This window comes from Nyctereutes procyonoides, unplaced genomic scaffold, assembly GCF_905146905.1.
Source record: "Nyctereutes procyonoides isolate TBG_1078 unplaced genomic scaffold, NYPRO_anot_genome, whole genome shotgun sequence".
Taxonomy (NCBI): Eukaryota; Metazoa; Chordata; class Mammalia; order Carnivora; family Canidae; genus Nyctereutes; species Nyctereutes procyonoides.
In genome coordinates, this window is record NW_026575135.1 from 71,582,454 (window position 1) to 71,605,282 (window position 22,829).

The 22,829-nt window shown below is 53.1% G+C and overlaps 1 protein-coding gene across 2 annotated transcripts in view; it reads right to left on the bottom strand.

The window, feature by feature from the left end:
• Window positions 1–1,200: 1,200 nt before the first annotated feature.
• The window catches only part of TBC1D9B (TBC1 domain family member 9B), a 42,045-nt gene continuing 20,416 nt past the window's right edge, over window positions 1,201–22,829 (bottom strand). The window contains exons 8-22 of one of the 2 annotated variants that reach the window (XM_055301799.1): window positions 16,728–16,889; window positions 16,263–16,413; window positions 15,567–15,781; window positions 13,622–13,739; window positions 12,476–12,761; window positions 11,197–11,326; window positions 10,961–11,059; window positions 10,212–10,280; window positions 8,996–9,236; window positions 8,628–8,693; window positions 6,841–6,912; window positions 6,574–6,624; window positions 5,093–5,155; window positions 4,577–4,683; window positions 1,201–3,784 (exon numbers count right to left, since the gene is read on the bottom strand). In XM_055301799.1, coding sequence (XP_055157774.1) covers window positions 3,098–3,784; window positions 4,577–4,683; window positions 5,093–5,155; window positions 6,574–6,624; window positions 6,841–6,912; window positions 8,628–8,693; window positions 8,996–9,236; window positions 10,212–10,280; window positions 10,961–11,059; window positions 11,197–11,326; window positions 12,476–12,761; window positions 13,622–13,739; window positions 15,567–15,781; window positions 16,263–16,413; window positions 16,728–16,889 — 2,517 coding nt within the window. In that variant the 3' untranslated portion in view covers window positions 1,201–3,097. The remainder of the gene's footprint in view (window positions 3,785–4,576; window positions 4,684–5,092; window positions 5,156–6,573; window positions 6,625–6,840; window positions 6,913–8,627; window positions 8,694–8,995; window positions 9,237–10,211; window positions 10,281–10,960; window positions 11,060–11,196; window positions 11,327–12,475; window positions 12,762–13,621; window positions 13,740–15,566; window positions 15,782–16,262; window positions 16,414–16,727; window positions 16,890–22,829) is intronic. The other variant, XM_055301800.1, reaches the window with a different exon arrangement.

Sequence of the window (22,829 nt, forward strand, 5' to 3'; positions counted from 1 at the left end):
ATTCTGCACTCTTTATCTCAGGACCAACCAGAGAAACCCAATTATGCACCACACACCAACAGAAAAGACATCCTTCTAGTTAGCCAGCACCCCCTTCCAGGCAGGCAGCCTCTAATCAGAGCACACCTGAAGCCTTCTCTTGTTTTCACTGAAGGCTTTCCCCACTCCTCTTGAGGTCTCTGCCAAATGCACCTGATGACAGCTGCCTCCTTTTCTATATAGCAAGCTCTAGATACATAGTCCCTGCTCTCACTTGGGTGGTCTGTTTATTTCCCCCGTGTTTGGCTTATTGTGGCTGAAAGCAAGAGGCATCTAAAAAGAATGTTTTGTGCTTAATGAAAATGGAATAGAAATTTCATGGGTCACCTAGGTGGCTCAGTCGGTGATGCGTGTCTCTTGATTTCGGCCCAGGTTATGATCTCCGGGGTTCTGAGATCCAGCGCAGAGTCTGCTTGAGATTCTTCCTCTCCTGCTCCCTTTGCCTACCATACCCCCTGTATGCATGCTCTCTAAAATCTTAAAATTTTTTCATACTGGTATGGGTTCAGCTTTGAAAAAGATATAGAAAAAAAGCATAAAAATACTGAGTAATCTTGGGACGCCTGGGTGGCTCAGCAGTTGAGTGTCTGCCTTTGGCTCAGGTCATGATCCTGGGATCGAGTCCCGCATTGGGTTCCCCACAGGGCGCCTGCTTCTCCCTCTGTGTCTCTGTCTCTCTGTGTCTTTCATGAATAAATACAATCTTCAAAAAAAATTGAGTAATCTTAAATATCACAAAAAATGGTTTTCCTACTTTTCTGTTTTCCTCCTTTCTTCAAAAATACGTAATCTCCAAAAATTCATATATTTTTCTTGGGAATTACAAAATTGACTTGGTTTGGTATATCACTTGGTAAGCAGTCTTATTTTTTTATTTTTTAAAATTTTTATTTATTTATGATAGTCACACACAGAGAGAGAGGGGCAGAGACACAGGCAGAGGGAGAAGCAGGCTCCATGCACCGGGAGCCCGACGTGGGATTCGATCCCGGGTCTCCAGGATCGCGCCCTGGGCCAAAGGCAGGTGCTAAACCGCTGCGCCACCCAGGGATCCCGGTAAGCGGTTTTAAAATATATAATTGTGTTTACTTACAGAAGAAAAATATTTTTAAAGCTCTATTCATACTATCCATTCTTTTGTCATATGAAAGGCTAGATTACTGTATCATATTCTTGTTTAATTTCTTCGGCACATTGTCACATTTAGACTTCTATGTGATATAGAAAACATTTATCCAAATTTCGCTTTATTTACATCTAATTGATTACAATCAATTTAAGACTTTAAACTGCCAACTTTATGGGGTTTTTACATAGATATTTACTTAATTTCATTATGGCCAAAAATGCAGTCTTTTGGATATGAACCCTTTGAAATTACTTTATGGCAAAGCATGTGGTCAGTTTGTATAAATCCTAGAAAGGAAATTACATTGGTTAATGACATTTTTTTTGTTGTTAAGCAAACAGTTATTCAGTTTCCTTGATGTTGTTTCGCCACATTTATTGAGATGTGAACCAGCAGTTGTGAACAGGGTAAAATCACAGAGACTGTCATTTAAAACACCAGCCATAAAACCTATAAATAGAAAGTAGATTAGTGGTTCCTTGGAGCTGCAGGTGGGAATGGGGACTGGCTGCACGTGGGTGGGAGGGTCTTTCTCAGGTGATGGAAGTACTCTAAAATTGCATGGTGGGGACAGCTGCACAACTCTATAAATTTACTCAAAATCATTGAAATATAGCTCAAAACAAGTGAATTTTATGGCATATAAATTATACCTCAATAAGCTATTAAAAGAAAAAACAAACACAGGGCACGCCTGCGTGGCTCTGTCAGTTAAGCATAGGACTCTTGATCTCAACTAGGGTCTTGATCTCAAGGTCGTGAGTTCAAGCCCGATGTTGGGCTCCATGCTGGGTAGGGAGCCTACTTACAAAAAGAGGGAAAAAAGCCCAGCCCCAGGACTTATCCTTATCCACGTGGTAGGGATGGGAAGGAAGGCGAATGCCAGACATCAAGGATCAGCTCTTGTCCCAAAGCTAGGGGGTGCTCATGGCTCAGTCTGCTACCTGTGGCCCCACATCAACTTGCCCCAAGTGCATGCTGCAGCCCAGGCCCAACCACACCCCTGCACCCACGGGGCCCAGGCTGCTTGCACCTGTGGAGCTTGGGACTGCCCCCATCGGCAAAGGTCAGTTCAGGCCCTACCGGGTCTGCATCAGCACCTTCTGCGTCCTCATTCTTCCTGAGGGCCCCGAAGCCCTACCCCTGTGGGGGTCTGAGTGCCCAGAATGTCTGGAACATGGCCTGGGGGCCCATCTGCCTGGGAAGAAGCCAGAAGCCCAAGCCGTAGCTGAGGCCCCATTAAGGCTCTGCACGCAGTATGGTATTGAGTTCTTTCAGGGGTTTATTAAGGCATTGAGCACAGTATGATCTTCAGCCAACTGAAATGAATACAAGGAAATAGATCAGGACCTGAGGGATGTGCTTTTAAGGTTAATGGTGAGGCTGATGAGCTGAAAGAGCATTTCGAGTAACGCCTGTGTGGCACCTGCCCTGGTGCACTAGACACTTCCTGCCTGTGTCTCTTGGCCAGGGGCTTGGGCTCAGGGGCTTCCAGAAAGCACCTTGAAGTTCCCACCACCTTGATGCTCAACAGGCACGAGACTCACTGCCTGGTGCCAAATGGCAGGAAAGCTCCCCACCGACCCCCACCCCCACCTGGAGTACTCAGCTGCAGCCCTCCTCTCCCCCAGGAGTACTCAGCTGCAGGGTACCCTCCCATCTTCTTAGAAGTGGAAGGAGCAGGGTAGCCTGGCTACAGAATGGGGCACGGAGGCACTGGGCAAGCAGGCCAGGATGGACGGCCTCTGACACTGCATGGGACCAAGGTGGGTCCCATGAAGCAGGGCATGAGGGGATCCAGCTGTGGCCATTCAGCCTTTTTTCCATTCACAACTGACTGCGTCTGGGGAGAGCAAGAGGGGTGCGTCCTTAAGGAGAAAAGAGAACACGAAGGGGGAGGGGGAAGCAGAGAGACAGGCCAGGTCCCTGTCAGCCTGAAACTCCAGACTGTTCGAGGTCGCTGGAGGTGCTGAACTGTCTCTCCACCTTCTTCTGCTCCTTGATCTTGAGTCCGATGTCCACCCTCTTCTCAAAGAAGTTCACCAGGACGGACTCCGTCAGGATGGAGGCCAGGATCTGCTCAAAGGAGATGCACCAGTCTGTGTCTACAGCGCCGCCACAGCGGGCGGTGGCTGGGGGACTGCGGGCCTCCCCGCCCACCAGCACCGTGTCGTCAGCCAGGTCCTCGCATGGCAGGGAGCCAGTGCTGACCACTGAGTAGGAGGACATGGACATGTCGTCTTTGGTTTCATCGTCCGACAGAAGCTGGGAGGGGGAGCCCCGGCCCTCGCCGCTGCCCCCTTCGCCCACCACCTGGCTCTCCTGTGGAGCATTCCCGAGGTGGGTGTCTCCCCCGGCTTTGGCCTGGGGATCCCCTGCGGCTGGGGGCTGAAGCTCTGGGGCTGGGTCCTGTGGGGGCTCAGTGGCCACGGGCTCGTCCTCCTCGGGCACACCATCCCTGTGCTTCCTGCCCGGCTGCGCCGAAAACTTCTTGCCCACCTCACCGATGCGGAGCAGCAGGCTTGCCACCGTGGCGATGGCATGGTACAAGTCCTGCTCCATGGGGTCCTCGCTGAACATATTGTAAAGTGTCTTGCACAGCTCAATGAACTGTTCCTTTTCAGACGAAACACAGAAAAAAGGTCAGGGAGATGGGAGAAGATGGGTTAGCCTGACCTCAGATCAGCCAGACTGCCCGTGCTCTGTAGTCTTGCTAGCTGTTTGTACACCTGTGCCTTGTTACACCTACGTCACAGACTGGGACACTGAGACACAGAGTGGGAAGCTGACTTGACCGATATCACACAGCCTCAGAAGAGCTTTCTTTTCCAACTGCCTTTACTTTGAGCATAGTCTCTCCCCTGCCCCTAAGTCCACTCTGCTAGCAGAGCCACACTGATTTCTGCCATGACTTTCCAAACCCGGTCAGTGGCTACTGAAGGACTTCTTCAGTGTGTTTTGGAATCACTTTGAGTTTCGTACATCTTTGATCAGAATAGATGGTGAGGACAAAGCAAGCACGGCCTGGGTCAGCTGTGGGGGGTAGGGGGGTCTGACGCCTGCCTGTGCCTGGCCCTGGGGAGGAACAGGAGTGCTGTGAGGCTGTCTTGTAAGAGGGGTCATGTGAGTCTCTACTGCTATTCTAGTGGATGGATCCCAATTAAATGTGAACAAGTCATCACCAGGAGTTGGCTCCAAAGCAAGTGGACTCCTGTCCCTCTGGAATCATCCCTGACTCTGATTAGCAGGTGTTGGAGGCAGGCAGGAGAATTTCCACCCTATCAGGGTTCTGGGAGAGACGGTGGGGAGCTTTTGGGTTCGGGGAACCCAGCCTTGGAAATGTCTGTTCAAAAAAAAAAAAAAAAAAAAAGGAAATGTCTGTTCAAGGGGGGCTCTGAATGGGCCTACCTGGTTCATTTTGGGAAGATCCTTAATGGTCTCCTTCTGAACCTCTTTCTCTTTGGCCCACATGCGAAGGTAGTGCCGATAGTCGGGAGGGCTGGTCCCCTTCTCCTCTGTGAGTTGGGAGAAAAAAGATCTGTCAAGTCAGAGACAGAGCTGGGGCCAGGAGCAGGCAGTGAGGGGTTTGGGGGCTGTCTGGCATGGGGTTACTGGGGCCCACTTACAAAACACCCCAGTATCTGGGGAGGTGGTGATGGGAAGAGCACCCAGATGTCTCCCCTGAGTTATTACACTAAAGTAGGTTTGAAAGGACATGGAGGTTGACAGGAGAGGGACAGGCTGGGCTCCTAGAGGGAGGTGGGGGTGGGTTGGTATTCACAGCTAGGAGAGTCAGGTCTGGGGCTGAGAGGGGCTTCCTCTGGCAGCAGAGGCCGTGTTTGCCATTTCCCTGGGAGGGAGTCCTGCACAGACCCCATCAACCCGGGATCTGCGTCAGCACTGGCCACACTGGCCTGCCTGTACCTCCTCTCTTTTCTTGGACGTCCTCATTTCTGCTTCCCTCTTGCTCTTCCTGCTGCAGTGCTTCTGGACAACCGGAAAGGGGAAAGTACACAGAGAACATTCTTGTGTTACAACCGCAAACCACGGAGGCCTGTGAGCAGACGGGTCTGTTCTCCCGTAGAAGCCCTGCGCTGATGCTTTGCACCTGGTTACAGGGACCCAAAGTGCCACCAAACCCTCCTGCCTCTCTGCCAAAGGATTACAAGCCTCGGCCCACGGTGTTGAAGTGAATAACACGCACGGTAGGGAGAAAACGCCTGAGGACTAATTTCTGTAGTTTCTGTTAGGGTCAAACTGAAGGCAGTCCTGATCACTTCGACCCACACCTGACTGCCGCACTGATGAAGAATTTTATGGACTTGAATTCTGTGCCAGGTCCTGGGTTTCTTACAGCTGCACGCTTGCTGGAGTTGGCCTGCACCGTGTGTCCTCTGGGGACAACGAACATGGGGCCCAGCAGGCTGCCCAGCTTTCCCAGACCTTTGGCCGGTAGGGCCACTGGGGGACCTCTAGTGGTGGTAGCACCCTGGGCTGTGCAGTGGCAGGGAAGGGCGCACCTCTCTGGGCTCAGGCTCTCTGCTGCAGAGGGGAGACTCGCCATCTGGGGCTATGTGGGGTCCAGGCATAGGGCTCTCCCCCACTAGTCCCTGGCCTTAATGGGAAGCCACAGGGAAGAGCCTCAAGTGTCCCTGATTTTCTCAGATTCTGAGTGTAAGAGAAGCATCTGCTTCTTCAGTTTGTGCACCTGAAATCAAGGCCCTCAAGCTTCCTATCAAGTTCCAATCCAGCCTTTTGACATGGCCAGCAGAACGGCCTTGCGTATCTTGATATGTTTTCCCTCTTGGGTGTATGTTGTCCTTGGTGTGTGTTATCTGCCACAAGAACTTACAGGCTGGGGGTTTGGTCAGTTTGTAAGGACTTTATATACCACCAGCTCCGCTGCCAGACCCAGGCCCAGAATGTCCCATCACCCTGGGGGCATCGGATGTCCCCAATGGGCTTTACATGTAGCCCAAGAATGTCTTCAAAAAGGCATGACAGATGTATTTTCCTGTAATGGAAGAGCCATGCCGACCACGAGAACACTTTACAGGGAAAGCATCCACCTCCACCTCCACCAGAACCATTTGACACTGTTGTCATGATGGCGTCTGGACTTTTTCCCATGAGTGTGACGTGGAATGCTGACACTCCTGTGCGATGCCCACTGTGCCATGTGTTTGCATTTACTACCTGCTCCCCGCTGACAAGCACAGAAACCGCTTCTCTCCTCCCCAGTAAGCTGCGGCTTGCTCTTGGGTCCTCCTCAGGACTCATTCACACAGGAGGCATCCCTGGGACCAAGTGTGTCCAGACCCCCTGACCATGCAGGGGGTGGGGGTGGGGTGTTAGGTAGACGTAGCCCAGCATGAAGCAGGTGCCCCTGTCCCCCAAGGACTGACCTTGAGCCTCCCAGGGCAGGAAAAGGTCCAGATCTGAGGCCAGAGGAGATGCTGGGAGTGCACAGGAAGAGCGCAGGAGAGAGGGAGGGAGAGGCCAAGGTCCAGGAAGGAGGCAGAGACAAGAGAAACAGGAGTGAGAACACCCCCGGAGGCCCTTCCACAGAGAGGCAGTGGCCGTCCCCCTGACACAGCACACTCCCCAAGCCCACAGCACGACTGCACAGCTGCAGGGCCCCAGGCCACGGCCCCCAGGACAGCAGTGCTCACCTTCAGAGGAGCTGTCCTTGGTGAAGTAATGGGTTGCTTCCAGGGCCGACTCGGCCTCCTCCGGGCTCAGGGCTGTGCTCAAAGAAAGGTGAGTGAGGGCAGGAAAACACAATGGGACTCACCAGAGCATACCTCCCGAGTCCTGGCTCCCTGCGTGGCCTGCCTCACCACTACTATCAGGGCCCATGGTGCGGTGTGGGGTCACAGGGGTAATGACAACCACTGACCCTGGGTATTGTTCCTTCCCTGACTTTTACATTGTGCTTACAAACGTCATACATACCCCATCAAAAAGCCCGGTCAGTGCAGCTGGGGGTCCAGGGAGTGGCCTGCCTTCTTCCTGCCCTGATGGTGTGGGGCACAGCATCCTTTAGGGATGAGGTTCCCCAGGACACATGCAGGGACCAGCCACACACAAGGGACTTACTCTTCTCACTTTATGCATCTTGTGCCTATTCTACACCTTTGGTACATTTTTTTGTGATTAGGTCGTCCCCAGGATTTCGGATCCATGTGGTTCTGGATGGGGGGCTTATTCTCCCCAGTGCAAGCGGGGGGTGGGGGGTTTGCGCTGACAGGGGTTGAATAGGTGGCACTTGGGAGAGGCGCAGGGTGTGGGCCCTGGGTGAAGCAGGGCAGACAGATGTGGCTGGGAGTTGGTGAAGGAGCCCCATGTGCCCTCACCTGTAGAAGTGCAGCCCAGTGGGGTCTGCCCAACCCAGGCCCTGCCCTGAGCAGAGCTGGAGGTGGTTGGTACCCACCTTCCCTAGAGGCATCCCTGAGGCCACTGTTCTTTGTTGAATTACGGGGAAAAATGAGCTACAGGTGAGAACACCTACATCAAGGCCTGGGTATTCCGGCTCTGGCTGCACAGAACCACCTCGGGGAGCTTTAAAACTGCATTCCAGGGGATCCCTGGGTGGCGCAGCGGTTTGGCGCCTGCCTTTGGCCCAGGGTGTGATCCTGGAGACCCGGGATCGAATCCCACATCGGGCTCCCGGTGCATGGAGCCTGCTTCTCCCTCTGCCTATGTCTCTGCCTCTCTCTCTCTATGACTATCATAAAAAAAAAAAAAAAAAACTGCATTCCAGGCCAGTCAAGTGACAGCCTCTAGGGTGCGCACAGCACCAGTGGTCAGAAAACCATTCCACCCACTTGGAGGCAGCCGCTGACCTGGGGCAGTTCAAGAACAGCAGCAGGGACCCAGGGCAGCTCCACCCCTGAGCAGAGCACCCAGGGGTAGAATTCTCACCTAAGTCTCAGTTTCTCCCTATGAAAAGGAGATCACGTCATCTTAGAGAACTCTCCGTGTGGCTACCCTGGCTGGGCAGGGTGAGCTGGGCCCACACGGTGGAAACCTACAGACCAAGGGATCCAGCCTGTCTGAAGGTCAGCTGCCAGTCACCCTTCACCCCCCACCCTGCAGCCTCTCAGTGTCTCCAGGAGGTACAGGTACAGTGTAGAGAAGCCAGGGGAGAATGGGCCCTGCTCATGACTGCACAAAAGGGCACCCAGGCCATTTGGAGGGCCTCGGGGGTTCCCCCAAGCTGACCTCCGGGGATAAACAGGAGCTGCCCTGTGCTCCACCTGGGTCCCCACTCTCAGCCAGGCTTAGTCCTCTGAAACGTGCCTCTTAGGTGACGTCCCTGCCCAAGGGCTCTGGCCTCCTCTCCCTAGGCTGCCTGAGGCCCACCCAGCACCTCATGGAGGCCTGCGCCTTGGGGCGCTGCAGCCCTAGCTCTGAATGTGAGAGGCCCGTGCCAGTGAGTGGGAGACGAGGCTCTCACCTGGGGGCAGGTGCAACTTGTAGAGTGCCTTGAGCTTCTCTGTCAGGTCCCCATGGTACATCCCACCTGTAGTGGAAGGCAATCCACACTGGAGCCCATCCCCTTCCAATGGGTTCTGGTGTGTTCCTCTTCATAGCCTCTCTCCTGGAGAGGTCCCTGGAATGAGCCCCAGGCCTCCCACCCACCCCTGAGCTCTGCCCTTCTCAGTGTCGGCAGACCCACCCTGAGCAGCCCCGACCTGAGGAGGGGGAGGTGGAGGGGAGGACCCCACAGGATCCCCATGTGTTCCCAGTGGGAAAGCTGCCCTTTCCCTATTAAGGCTGCTGCAGTGGGAAGGCTGATTGGGCTGGCATGCGGAGGCTACTCACTCATCCCAGTCACAAACTCCTTGAAGTTGATCAGAGAGTCCTTGTTTTCATCCAGGAGCCGGAACATGCGTCCTGCCAACACTGGCGTGTGGGTGCCGCAGGCCCAGGGTGTCAGGCTGGCAAAGAGTTCCCGGAACTGGCCTGCATCAATGCGATACTGCTCCAGGTAGGGCAGGCTGGGGTCCCGACGCACGGCTGTGGGGCGGCCACTCCCCCAGTATTGACTTGCCAGGTGCTTGGCCTGCTGGGGCACAGCCCAGTGAGACAGCCAGGCCTCCCAGTCCCCGTGGCGTTAGGACAGCCAGGCTGGTTAGTGTGTCCTTCCTCCTCCTCTGAGTCCTAGAATCCCGAGGTGGGGAGCACTGGGCCAGATTCAGCATGTCCTAGAACCTCCCACACTGGTACCATCAGCCTCTGATGTTTACAGACACGGGAGCTGAGACACAGCCCTAGGGTTGCTGGCCGCTGTTGGCCGCTGCTGGCCCCAGCAGGTGAGAGGCCCTGACTGCACTGTTCTGACCACAAGGCTCAGGTCTGGGTGCCAAACCAGAGGCAGACAGGAACCGACAACAAGAACGGAAAAGGCAGTGTGGACTTTACTGTTTTGGCCTGCTTGTCAACCCTTTCCCCCTTCTTCTAACAACATCTGAAATTTTTTGGAGAGCCCCTCCTGTCCCACCCTCAGGCTATGGGGTGGGTGCAGGGCCTAGATTTGGCTCAACAATAAACACCCCCCTGTTCCCATAGCATCTGAGTTAGTCCAACAATTAACCCTGGACTTTTTGTTAAAACCACTTGGAAAGAAAAGGCTCTTTCCACGGAGAGAACAGGACAACCCTGGAACTGCTGATGACAGTCCTGCCATTCTGGTAGGAAGAGAAGTCCAGAGGACATCTGAGGTACGAAGCTTGGCAGCATGTTTAAGCACCTGGATCTAGCCAAGGCTGAAGCTGTGAATTCCTAAACTATCTAGTAACATGAGCCAAGGAATTCCCTCTTGTGTAAACTAACTTGATTGGATTTTCTGCCACTTAAGAAAATGTCTAAGGCAGCCTAAGCTGCCTGAAGGATTAAATTCTACCATGTGAGGTTGGTGATACCTGCATCTTAGGATGCTTTTAAATGAACTTCTCCTCTGGCAGCAGGTTGCTGCACCGAGGACTCACGTAGGGGACGAGGATAGGGTACTGGGCCTGCCCTTGCTCTTGGCTATCACCTTAAACACCATGTAAAGGTCCTCCAGTTCTTCAATTGAGAAACCGATGTCCCCAGGTATAGCTCGGACCTAGAAGGAGAGAGAAACCACATGTATGGATGGATTCTTGAGTTCCAGGTCTTTAAGAGAGTCCCCATGTGGACAAAGGCTAACACAGACCAGCTGACCAAGCACATGGTGACAGTCCATTCAGGAAAGGACGTGTGGACCTCCCTGCTTACCCATCCTGCTACACAGTCCACACTGCCTAGGTTCCTTCCTGGTCAGGGCTCGGGGGGCCTTCCTGCCCTGAGCCCCAGTCAGGGACCTGGGGTGAGGGGCAATCATTTAGTGACTGCTGTCTTGCTCCTTGGAAGGCATCCTAGAACTTCCCAGTAAATTCTCTCTCCGGAGTTGGGGAGGACAAAGGCTTGTGGTAGAGGCACAGTGGTCTGGGTGGGTGGAGGATGGCTGAGTGTTGCCACCGAGGGGCAGAGGCAAAGCCAGGCTGGTGGGCTCAGCCCAAGGCAGAGTGACGTGTGGCCGTCAGGTCCTGGGGTGTCAGAGAAGCTTTGCAGTCACCAGCCCAAGAGCAGAAAACAGTGAATGGGCCTCGTCCACTTACTCAAAATCACACTTTCACTCCCAGACTCCAGTACTGCACAAGGCAGCACTAGGGGGCACTCTGCAGGCCACCCAGGTCACCCTCCCCAAACCCCAACCCAGCCGCCAGCCAACCTGTGGCCACTGGAGGCCAGCCCCATCCATACCACGCTCCTCTTGGCCGTGTCCTCCAAGGACTGGATCACTTTCAGCCTCTGTTTAAACCGCATCTGTTCGATGTCTTCGGCCCTCAGGCTGCTGAATTTCTACAGGCCAGAGGTAATTCAGTGAGGAAGGCAGAACCACGGAGCAGAGAACTGCCCCCTCCCACCCCAGCCACAGCCACCCACACCCACACGCCCAGATGGGGCAGGCTGGTCAGACAGCCCCACAGGGTGCTGACCTCATACGACACCTTCAGGAGGTCGAAAATGTCCACTTCTGCTGGAGGGTCATCTCCACTAGTCAGCAGGGCATGGAGGTGTGGGATAGGAGGAGAAACACTCTGCTTGTTGACCACATTATCCAGATATCTGGAAGGATTAAAGCAACCCCACTATCAATAGGGATGTCCTAATAGTGATGTGGAGGGACCTAATCTGCCTAGAGCCCCAGTCAATAAATGAGTGTGCCGAGGACAGAGCATCCTCCAGGAGGGCAGGAGATGAGGCCTGGACTCTGCAGGGGCAGAGGACAGAGGTGTGCCCCAGACAGTGCCCTGGCAAATCAGGGATCCCCCTGGAGGTAGCAGAGAGGCCTTGCCCCTCATGAGGCCTGAGCATGAATTCTAGGAAGCCAGGGTGTCCTCTGGTGGTTTCCTGACCCTACCATATCAGGAGAGAAAGGTCTGTCCCAGTTGGAGGGATAACATGGTCCTGGGCAGGCTCAGAGGACAGGTGGCAGTACCTATGGCAGGCCTGGTGGCTAGGAATGTTCCAGGCTGGGGTAATACCCACACATGGCCAGCAGGACTGTATAGGGCTCAGAGCCTGGGCCTGTGTGAGGCCAGGGCAGAGTTGGGGGTCTTGTATGTAAGGGGCTTGAAGGCCAGGCTGGGGGACTTGGCTCCTTTGCCCAGAGAACCACTAGTGCCATGGGGAGTCACAGGGTCAGATTCTGATCAGAATAAGCTCTATGGGATGCTGCTGACAGGAACAGGGAAAGCTGTGATGAAGCAGCAAGGGGCCCAGGGTGGGGAGGGTACTGTGGACCTACACCAAGGCAATGGGGGTGGTGGGAGGAGGCTGCATCCCAGAGTCTGCGAGGATGGGATGTGGAGACTGAGGGCAGAGGTGGCAGCCCATCCAGCTGTCAGAGCAAGCCCAGCACAGGCCCCTTTATCTAGGTGATGGTGAGGGGGAGTGATGTTGCTGAGCTGGGGACGGCACAGTCGGAACTGCTCTGAGAGAAGAGTAGATACTCAGCCCTTGCTAGAGGCTGGAGGCTGTGCTGCTCCAGCCACCTTTTGCCCCCTGGGTGCTCTAGTCCAGCATGCTCTGGCCCATCACCCATTTACTCTGCTCCCAGAGCTATCACTACCTGGGGCCATTTTGTCTCCCCGCAGAAAGGAGGTTCTCTCCTGCCTCCCTGGACTGTGCTTGCTGGGAGGAGTGCCCAGGGCTGGTGAGGGGCTGAGCTCTGCCACCCGTGGGGGGTGCTGGTCAGCAATCTGGCTCGCTCACCTGCCCAAGACGGTCATGGCCTCACCCTCGTCGCTGCAGCCCAGCAGCTGCTCTGTGTTGGCATCCAGGATGGCCAGAGCCACCTGCAGGATCACCTTGATGCCCTCATAGAAGAAGCAGTCAACAATGACCACAGAGCTCTCAAAAGGCATGACGCTGAGGAAGAGGGTCAGGAACCAGGAGAGAGAGATGCTGGAGATCACTCCCAGGTCCTGCATTTTCTCGGAGAGCTGGGGTAGGAAGTCTCTTGTGAGCTCCTCAAAGATGCCTTGGTCCACGAGGGCCCCTAGGGAGAGGACAAAGGAGTGTGAAGGGTCAGTACATGCTGCTGGCTCAGGTCCTGGGTGCAGTGTAAGGAAGCCACCTGATGATCCCTTGCCAGCTCCGCTTACATGGAGGGCTGGGGTGGGGGGTGTGTGGTGGAGAAAATAAGAAACAAAAACACTACAGCTTCCAAAACTACTAGGTGAAAAGAAGAGCTGATTTCACTGTGCTTGGATTTGCTTTTGGGGAAATCCAAATTTCTCCCTTCTAGAAGTGTTGAAAGTAAACAGGAACCTTGGTGGCTGTTGTTTGTCCTGGCTTGAAGCTTGTGAACAGATGTGATTATGAAAGGAGCCTAAGAGGGGAGATGCCCAAAACCAAATGGTAGGGGTAGGACATCTTTGAATAGCCGACTTAATTATAGGTCATTAAATACATTGGCCAGTGCATTTCCACTTAACACAGACTCTACTGGCTGTGCTTCACAGTAGATAAGGCTGGGCAGTAGGGACACAGGGATGTATGAGCTGCTTGGGCTGTGAGGCTGGAAATCTCGAGAGTCAGATAGATGAGAATGTAGGCCCCAGGCTGGCTTCTAAAGGCCACTGAATGTGTAGCATCTTCTGTCACTGCCAGCACCCCCTAACAGGCTGCGTAAAGTCTGAGCAAGGTGGCTGGGGGATCTGTGTTTGGTTCTCCACGTTCTAGCTGTGTGGTGATTTTTCGGCCTCCTTATCTACCTGTGGGATGGGAACCGTGACTGTCTTTGGCCTGCTTCACATCCGTAAGGCCCCTGAAAGCTCAGAGTGTGTGCTGGGTGTAGAGCCCAACACAGGGAGGCCCGCCACCCCCAGGGGGAGCCGCGGGGCCTCAGGCACTCACCTACCACCCTGGTATTGTAATAGTCAGGCAGCATGCGTTCACAGAGGGCCACCAGCAGCCAGAAGGCCTCCTCCTCATTGCCATAGAGCAGGAGCACGGAGGTGACAATGTTCATGGCCTGTGGGCACAGAGACAGCAAGGGGAGGCTCCCTAACCTACCGCCAAGGGCTCACTCCACAAGCAAGTCCAACAACGACAAAATATCCCACCCAATTCCAGACAATTTGCCAAAAGGCCATTTGTAGGAAATCAGTTTGACAAAACCCATCATCAGATCCCTCAGATCCAGCCAGTGGGGCACTTGTGGAAAGCTGAGGAGGAGATGAGCATGGGGCTCTTCTTCAGAGTGGTTTCTGGTGTGGGGGCTGAGATGCAGGACCAGGCGGATGTGTAAGTGAGTCCTGCGTGACAGCCAATAGCAAGGCTCATAAGAAAAAGAGCTTTGCGGCACCTGGGTGGCTCAGTGGTTGAGTGTCTGCCTTCTGCTTAGGGAGTGATCCTGGGGTCCTGGGATTGAGTCCCGCATCGGGCTCCCGGCAGGGAGCCTGCTTCTCCATCTGCCTGTGTCTCTGCTTCTCTTTCTGTGTCTTTCATGAATAAACAAAAAAAGGCTTTTTTTTTTTTTAATTTTTATTTATTTATGATAGTAGAGAGAGAGAGAGAGAGAGAGAGAGAGAGGCGCAGAGACACAGGCAGAGAGAGAAGCAGGCTCCATGCACCAGGAGCCCGATGTGGGATTCGATCCCGGGTCTCCAGGATCGCACCCTGGGCCAAAGGCAGGCGCCAAACCGCTGCGCCACCCAGGGATCCCCCAAAAAAAGGCTTTGAAGGTGGAAATGCTCTTAAGACTTCTCTAAAGCCAGCACATTAACTTTCCCTGCACTGATAACTCGTCATGCAGAACAGTGGCCGTACAGAGGGTAGCCTTGAAGGGGGGTGGCCTGCTGCTCTGAAATCCAGATGCAGTCTCAGGCAAGTAGAAAGCCATCTGTCTGGGCTGGGGGTGGGGGGGAGAATGTCACTGGATGTAAAACCTAATGCTACTGGAAATGCAAATTGAAAGCATGATAAAGAGGCCCCTCTCGCCATTAGGTTAGCTATCATCCAAAGACAAGAAAACAAGGTGGCGAGGATATGGAGGAAGTGGAACCCCTGCGCATGCATTGCTTGTGGGAATGTACAATGGTGCTGTGCTGTGCCTGTGGAAAGCAATATGGCAATTTCAAAAAAAAAATTAAAGGTTGAATTGCCATATGATCCAGCAATTTGAGTCCTGGGTACGGACTCAAAAAATAAATGCAAGTAGAGACAGGAACAGATGCTGCACGTGCGTGCACGTGCGTGCTCGTGGCAGCGCTATTGACAAGAGCCAGAAGGCAGAAGCCGTGCAGGCGCCCCGCTGAAGGCGAACAGGTGCACAAGGTATGGTTTGTACACAGAATGGAATATGCTTTAGCCTTAAGGAGAGAAATCCTGACATGTGCTATGATGGGAATGAGCCCTGAGGCCCTTGGACTAATGAATAAGCCAGTCACAGAGACAAATACTGGGGGACATGAGGTTCTCAGAGCAGGCAAGTTCAGAGAGATGGAAAGTAGAACTGGGAGTAGCAGGGGAGTTGTTTAATGGGGACAGAATTTCCATTCTGTGAGATGAGGAGAGTTCTGGAGGTGGACCGTGGGCATGGCTGCACGACCATTCATGTCATGCCATACCCTAGAGTGCTATGGTTATTTTACCAGACGCACTAGGCAATCAAAGGCTCCAGGCCCCAGTTCAGGAGGCAGTACAGGCCAAGGGGCAAAGTGAATGGTGGATATCATTTCTCGTTACACCTCTCTGTGGTCAGGCTTTGCCAGGGGGAACGGGGCACCATCACTCAGGCCTCTGTTGTGTGAGCCGCCAGTGGGAGATGCGGTCTCCAGGCTCGGCCAACCCCCTTTACCTGACAGTAGCCGATGGTGGGGTTTCGGAAGGCATAGGCAGTCAGCACCCGCCGGAGGGCAGCGATCCCGAGCTCATTCTGGAAGGCGGGGTGCTCGGGCATAGAGCGGTGGAGATCTCGCTCTATCTCCTCCGTGGCCAGACTATACTTCCCTGTGGACTTCTCTACCAGGTTGGCGTAGTAGCCGGGGTGAGTCACCATCTCATTCCAGGCCCCTGTGGAGACACAGCTGGCAGCTGTCTTTCCTCCTCCCCTCCTTTTGGGACTTTGGGGACAGTGAAGGGGCAGGCTGGAGATGTCAGAGAAGTGGGACCCTCAGGTCTAGGAGGAGGTGTGAGGCAAAGGTTCCTTGGTGACTGCTCCTGGAAGGGGTCACCCACCAAAGTTTGAAGGGCTTTCTTGTGAAACTGTCCACATGGCCAAGGGCATGCATGTTGTCAGAGCCTGTCCCGAGGAAAGGATCCCTTGGGGGCCCCTTCTTTCCACCCATTGCAACTGGGAAGGTACCATCTGGGTGATAGAGCCCTGCCCTTGAGGTCTGCACCCCAGGACAGTGGCCCACCCTGGCATGGGCCCCTCACAGCTGAAGGCCCCATTCTGGCCTTGTAAAAGGCTGGCAGCTCCAGGCCAGCCTGGGGTCAGTGGAGTTCTCACACAGAGGCCCTGGGGTGCTGGGCCAAAGCCCGGGCAACTCACCAGAGAAGAGAAGCCACAGCTCCCCGCGGAGGCTCTCGGGGATGCCTTTCAGCACCAGCTCCCGTGTTTTGGCTGTGCGGTACATGCACACACCACGTCCATACTCAAAGAAGTGAATGTTCCACGACTCTTCTTTCATCTTCTCCTTGGCCTGGGGGAGAAGCAAGCAGGGTCTGGGAATGTGTGCCGGGGCCCACCTCCATCTACACTGCACGTTTACAGGGGCCCAGGCTGGGCGGAGCAGGGCACCGCCCCCAAGGCATCAGAGAAACGAGCACCCGAGCAGAGGCCAGGAGCCTGGGGTGACTGGTCCTGCTGAGCAGATCATGCAGGATGCCCCTGTCCTTGGACACTGCCCTTTGCAGGCCTGAAGACCTGAGGTGGTGTGTGGGCAGGGAGCCACAGGCTGGCCCTGGCCTCCTCCCAGGCCTTGGTGTGCTGATGGGGTCCGTGCTCTGGGCTTACCCCCCTGGCCCCCAGGTCCTCCATGGGTGAGTTCCCCTGGAAGAGTTTAAGCAGACCCTGGGAGGCAGTTGGTGCCTCCTGTATGCTGGAGCTTTGGCGGCTGCCGAGGGGTGTGATGGGGCTGGCAAGCTGATCTGACGTCTCTGGAGGTGCCAGGGAGGGCTGAAAAATACGACACAGAAGGGAATGTACCCAGTGAGTGAACCGGCATGGAGGTATCAGGTCTGGCCCAGTCCCCCTACTTCCTCTCTGGCCGGCTGGCCACTTAACACGTTCTTCCCTTCACCAACCCGCTCAGACTGGCTGGTCTCTTGGGGATGGGACCAGAGGCCCATGCTGCCAGGTCCTCCCTCAGTGATGTCAGGGCCAGGAGACCCTGGGTCCGCCTGGTGGTGCCAACAGCTCCCCAGGCACAGGAGGCTGTGGCTCAGGAAGGGACTCTCAGGAAAGAGCAGCAGGCCCCGCAGAGCCCAAGTGCAGAGCCCCAGAGTGGAGCAGAGGCAGGCAACACTGGAGCCTGATGGCCTGGCCTGCCCTGGCCTTTCCAGATGGACAGAATCCTGAGGTAATCTGCATCCTGCGGGAGCCCTGATGACTGCCGGGCCAGGGAAGGAGCCCTCTCCTGTCCTCTCTCCCCCAGGCAACCTGACCACAGTGCCCTCAAGGGCCCTTCAAGGAAGGAGCTCTCAGACGGCCGCTGTTGCCCCGAAAGCTCCCCAAGTTTCTGTCTTCCTCTGGTCCACATGTCTGGTATGTGGTGTACCCTGTCGTGGCCTCATGACCTCTTGGCTCTGGACACTCATGTCAGTTCAACGCTGGATGCTCCTTGACAGTGTGGTGTGGCCTCCAGCCAGAACTGAGTGTGTGAGGAGGGGTCCCCGCCTATAGACCAGCCCTGCCATGGGCTACCTCCCCCGACCCAGGGTAGCAGTCTAGGCACCTGCTTTCCCACCACACGGATGGCCAAAAGCCAAGAGAAATGGGTCCCAGAATGGTTCTGGGAACGTGCCGGGGTAGGGGGACAATATGGGGCTGGCAGAAGGGAAGGGAGGAATCAGAGACGAGGGTCTGCAGGGCAGCCCTGGCTTTCAGGGCTCTTCCCCTGGTTTTCTGAAACCCCTCCCCCTAGCAAACCCATCTCTTCAGGGAAGCACTGGCAGGGTGGCTGTGGACATTCAGGCACAGCGTGGGTGACACCTGACATCTGCCCCCTGCTTTTCGCCTGTCTCTGTGATTTCCAGGTGAGCTTACCCTGTCCTCTGACCCAAGGTTGGCAGGGGGTACAGAGCAGGCCCCCATTCTGTCTGTTCCCCCCTCAGCTCCCTCCTCGAGTACCCACCAGCAGGAACAGCACTGCTCTCAGGTGGACGCCAGTCACTGGCTCCCCAGAATCCACTTCCCCTTCTGCCAGCACTCCCTATTTTTCTGTGGGGGCACAATTCTCTCTGCTCTTGGCCTCACACTCTAGGAGCTCCACTGAGAAACAGGATGACAGCCCTGGTCTGATTAGCTTTTCCTACCCCTGGGGTTAGGGAGGGGTTGGATGTACTATGTCACCCAGTTGCCACCAAGGAAATGCAGGGGTGACTCTGCAGGGAATGCTGGAATGAGCCAAGGAGGATGCAGAGGCTGCCACCAGCACCCCGGTACCACACACCTCCTGGGACAGTGCCCCCTCGGCAAGAAGCCCAGTCTGGTGGGGATGATGGGAGGCCGACTGCGTGGACTTCTTGGCCTATGGGCCAGTAAGCTATGCTATGCCTGTTGCTCCAGTCTGGGTCCTGTCATCTCTGATCCTGTGCCCTCCCTGCCCTAGGCCCTGGTCCCATCCTCCAAGGGGCAGGGGCACTGGATGGCTTCCTGCAGGACCTCACCTTCTCTGCGTTCCTGGTAAGAGAACGCTTTTCTTGGCTGTGGTGATAGTTTCACAGGGAATAAAAGTTACACCCTCCAAACTGTATTCTTTGAATATATATGGCATACTGCATATGTCAATCTCACCCCAGAAATGCGGTTTTTAATAAAATGGGGAAAAAGAAAGAAAAAAAGGAAGAGGGCTCTGCTAGGTCCCATCCACCATCCATCATCCCTCTGCCCCTGGGGGTGTTTCAGAAGTGGATTTTGGGTCCACTATGATAAATTTTCATGACAAACTGCTCAATCCATGGGTACAACCCCAGCCCAGACCGATATACAGATTCTGCTTCCTGCCTGAGGATCCCCAAAAGGGACCAGGACACAAATGGACTTGTGAGCACAAATGGCTTGTGAGGCCTGAGAGCACCTCAGAGAATCAAACTGTCAGTGCTGGAGATGGATATGGACTCTAGGATGTGGCCTGGGTGACATGCATCTGAGACAGTGAGCTCATGGGCCACCTTGCCTGGGGGTCCTGCACTTCCCAGGGCCAGTTCCTTCGGTTCTTGCAGGAACCTCCCATTCTTTCATGTCAAACCTCCCAAACCACCTGCCCACCTCACTTCCTGCTGAAGAGGACCTCTGGCCTCCTGTTTGAGCGAGCCAGGGGAACAAGCTGAGGCCCATCACAGCCACAACAATTGGCCAGGTTCCCTGTATTTGTGGCCTCGCAGGACAGGCCCAATCCCTCCATTCTGGCCCCCAATCCCACCCTTCCACCTCCAGGACCTTCCTTGGGCAGGCCACTGCCCACTCCATTGACTGGATCAGGATCAAGCCATGCCGTCCCTATAAGCCTACCTCTTGCTGCCACTGGGCAGCGCTCACACGTCTTGCTCCCTGAGTTACACATCCACCTTGGACCCGTGTGCTTTAGAGAATAGGTGCTCAAGTTCAACTGAAAAGTGAGCCCTGTTCTTCTCGGTTGACCTTTATACAAAATTCTCAATGTATCCTTTTCTCCTCAAGTTTTTTCCTCAGTCTATCGGGAAGTGTTCTAATATCTAGTTCTATGTTCTAGATATAGTCTCGAACCTAATATCTAGTACCCTGTGGATTCCCTCCCCTGGGCAATACTGAAATTAGGGAGTAAGCCTTCTCTCCCTCTGCCTGTTTTTCCTGCCAACATACAGGGATACACTTTCACTCTCAGTTAAGGAGGCAATTGGTGAGCTTATTCTGCTTTTTATGTCTTCTCTTTTTGTTTTGTGTGGCTTTTTTAAAAGATATTATTTATTTATTTATTTATTTATTTATTCATTCATTCATTCATTCATTCATTCATTCATTTATTCATTTATTTATGACACAGAGAGAGGCAGAGACTCAGGCAGAGGGCGAAGCAGGCTCCATGCAAGGAGCCTGATGTGGGACTTGATTCCAGAACCCTGAGATCATGACCTGAGCCGAAGGCAGATGCTTAACAGAGTACCTCAGAGAATCTGAAATTTTTGTGTATTGTTTTTTCTAAACCTTTACTGAGTCCTATCAACTCTCTTTTCTGTTGCCTGGTCACTTTGTTTCTGAGTTTTGTTTTTAAGATTATTTATTTATTAATTTGAGAGAAAGAGTGAGTGAGAGAGAGCACAGACCAGGGTAAGAGCAGAAGAAGGAAAGGCAGGCTCTCCACTGAGCAGGGAGCCCAATGTGGGGCTCGATCCCAGGACCTTGAGATCATGACCTGAGCTGAAGGCAGATGCTCAACTGACTGAGCCACCCAGGCGCCAGTTTGAGTTTTCTAAAAAATTTTATTTATATAATTCTTTAGTAGTTCCTATAATTTCTCTAATCTTTTTAGATCATTTTGAAATATTAGGGTACAGTTCTCATCTGCTTTGGGGGATACTGTTCTGACGTGTGGAAGGTCACTTGGTTTGCGTTTTTCCCCCAATGATACCTTTGTATAGGGTGTGATCATAATCTTGTGTTGCTCATGTTTGAACGATGTGAATTCTTCTGTACTTTAGGAGGATGATGTACGTGTTGGGGAGATGTGGGTCAGGGGAGCTTTCTGCACTGAACATTTGTGGGTTCTGTCTTCTGCTGTATCTCTCTGTATAGTTCCCTCCCCTCAGGACTTACTGATTTGTCTCCTCTAGCGTCTGAAGCTTCTGTCTTGTTTACCACACCCACCCCAGGCCCCGTCGGGGTTCCTGCCCTGTTCAGTCCTAAGTCTTATTTTCCTCAGGGAGGGAGGGCTCTTTCCTTTTGGGGTTGTAGTGGGTGTTTCAGATCCTCAGGGGAGTGGGCCGCCCTAGATCATCTGATATTCCTTCACCTATTCGTGAATTCCTGTGGTTATGTTGTGTTTGCTCAACACAACATAAGTAGAGCCTGAGAAATCTCCCCAAGTCACTGGTTGTACCTCAACATCACTTGCTAAGGCCTTTGTTCAGTGGGCAGTCTCTCTTGGGGGTGTGGGAGGTATTCTGTGGTGGTTTCTGGCCAATTCCTTGGCTCAGGTCATGATCTCAGGGCTGTGAGACTGAATCCTGCGCTGGGCTCCATCTCCCTTTCTCTCTCTCTCCTTCTGCCCTCACTAGCACTCTCTCTCTTAAAAAAAAAAAAAAAGGTGAACCGATAAACAAATATGGTATATACATACAATGCGGTATTATTCAGCCTTAAAAAGGAAGGAAATCCTGACACATGTTACCAAGAGAACGAACCTTGAGGACATTACACTAATAAAATCACAAAAGGACAAATACCCTATAATTCCTCTTCTATGAGGCCCCGAGAGCAGTCAGATTCATAGAAACAGAAAGAGGAGTGGTGGTTCTCAGGGGCAGTGAGGAGGGGTATGGGGAGTTGGCATTTCAGTTCTGCAAGATGGGAAGAGTTCTGGGGATGGGTGGTGATGGTTGCAAAACATGTGCATGGACTTCGTGCCACTGAGCAGTACACTTCAAAATGGCTAAGATGGTGAATTTTAGGTTATATGCCTTTCACCACAATTTTTTAAAAAATGCACTTCTCACGAGTTCCACTCCTCCTATCCTCAACCAAGGAAGGCTCTATTGTTCCATGTCCTGATTATTTTTCCAGCCTTCTAACTCCTGTCTGCCTCTACTCTTGCAGCTCTCTAGTCCAGCACTGTCTAAGAGAAACAGAATGAGAGGAGCATTTGGAATTTAACATGTTCTAGCAGCCACGTTAAAAACGTGAGCGAGAAGAGAAAAAAAAAAAAAAAAGGCGTGAGAGAGCGACTCCTGGTGGCTCAGTGGTTGAGCGTCTGCCTTTGGCTCAGGGCATGATCCTGGGGTCCTGGGATCAAGTCCCACATCATGCTCCTTGCAAGAAGCCTGCTTCTCCCTCTGCCTGTGTCTCTGCCTCTCTCTCTGTGTGTCTCTCATGAATAAATAAATGAAATCTTTAAAAAAAAAGTGAGAAAAATTGGTGAGATTAGTCTTAACAACAAATTTTATTTAATCCAATATAGCCAATGTATGATTATTTCAAAGTTATTGAGATCTTTTACATTCTCTTTTTTCATAGTAAATCTTCAACCTCTGGTGCAGAGTTTATGGCACATTTCAGTTTGGCATAGCCACATTTTCAAGTGCTCGATAGCTTCGTCTGGCTTCTGTACTGAGCAGCCAGAGTAATTCTATTAAAACGTGCAGATCCTCTGTTCAGAACTCTCGAATGGCTTCTCATCTCACTCAGAGTCAAAGCTAAAGTGCTTACAAGGCTTCCAGGCTTCCTCTCTAACCTCATCTTCTACCTTGGTCTTCACTTGCCTTTGTAGCCTCTGTGAAGCCTAATCCTACCTCTGGACCTTTGCACCTGCTATTCCTTGTACTTCCAACACCCTTTGCCCAGATACTTCATGGCCATGAAGTCAAGCCAAGAAGTCTCCTTACTTGTTTCAAGCTTCTGCTTAAATGCCACAGGATCAGAGCCCCTCCTATCCCCTGGTTCCCTTATCCTGATTTACTTTTATCCATAGATCTTATGACCACCTGCCATATCTCAGATGTTTGCTTATTGTCTGGCTCTCTCACTAGAATATAAATTCTGTCTAATCTGTTCACTGCTCTATTCCCAGGGCCTGGGATAACACCTGGAATCTAATGGAAAGGCAATAAAAAAATGTTGTGGGTGGGGGTGGGGGTGCATGGGTGGCTCAGTCGGTTAAGCATCAGATTCCTGGTTTTGGCTCAGGTCATGATCTCAGGATTG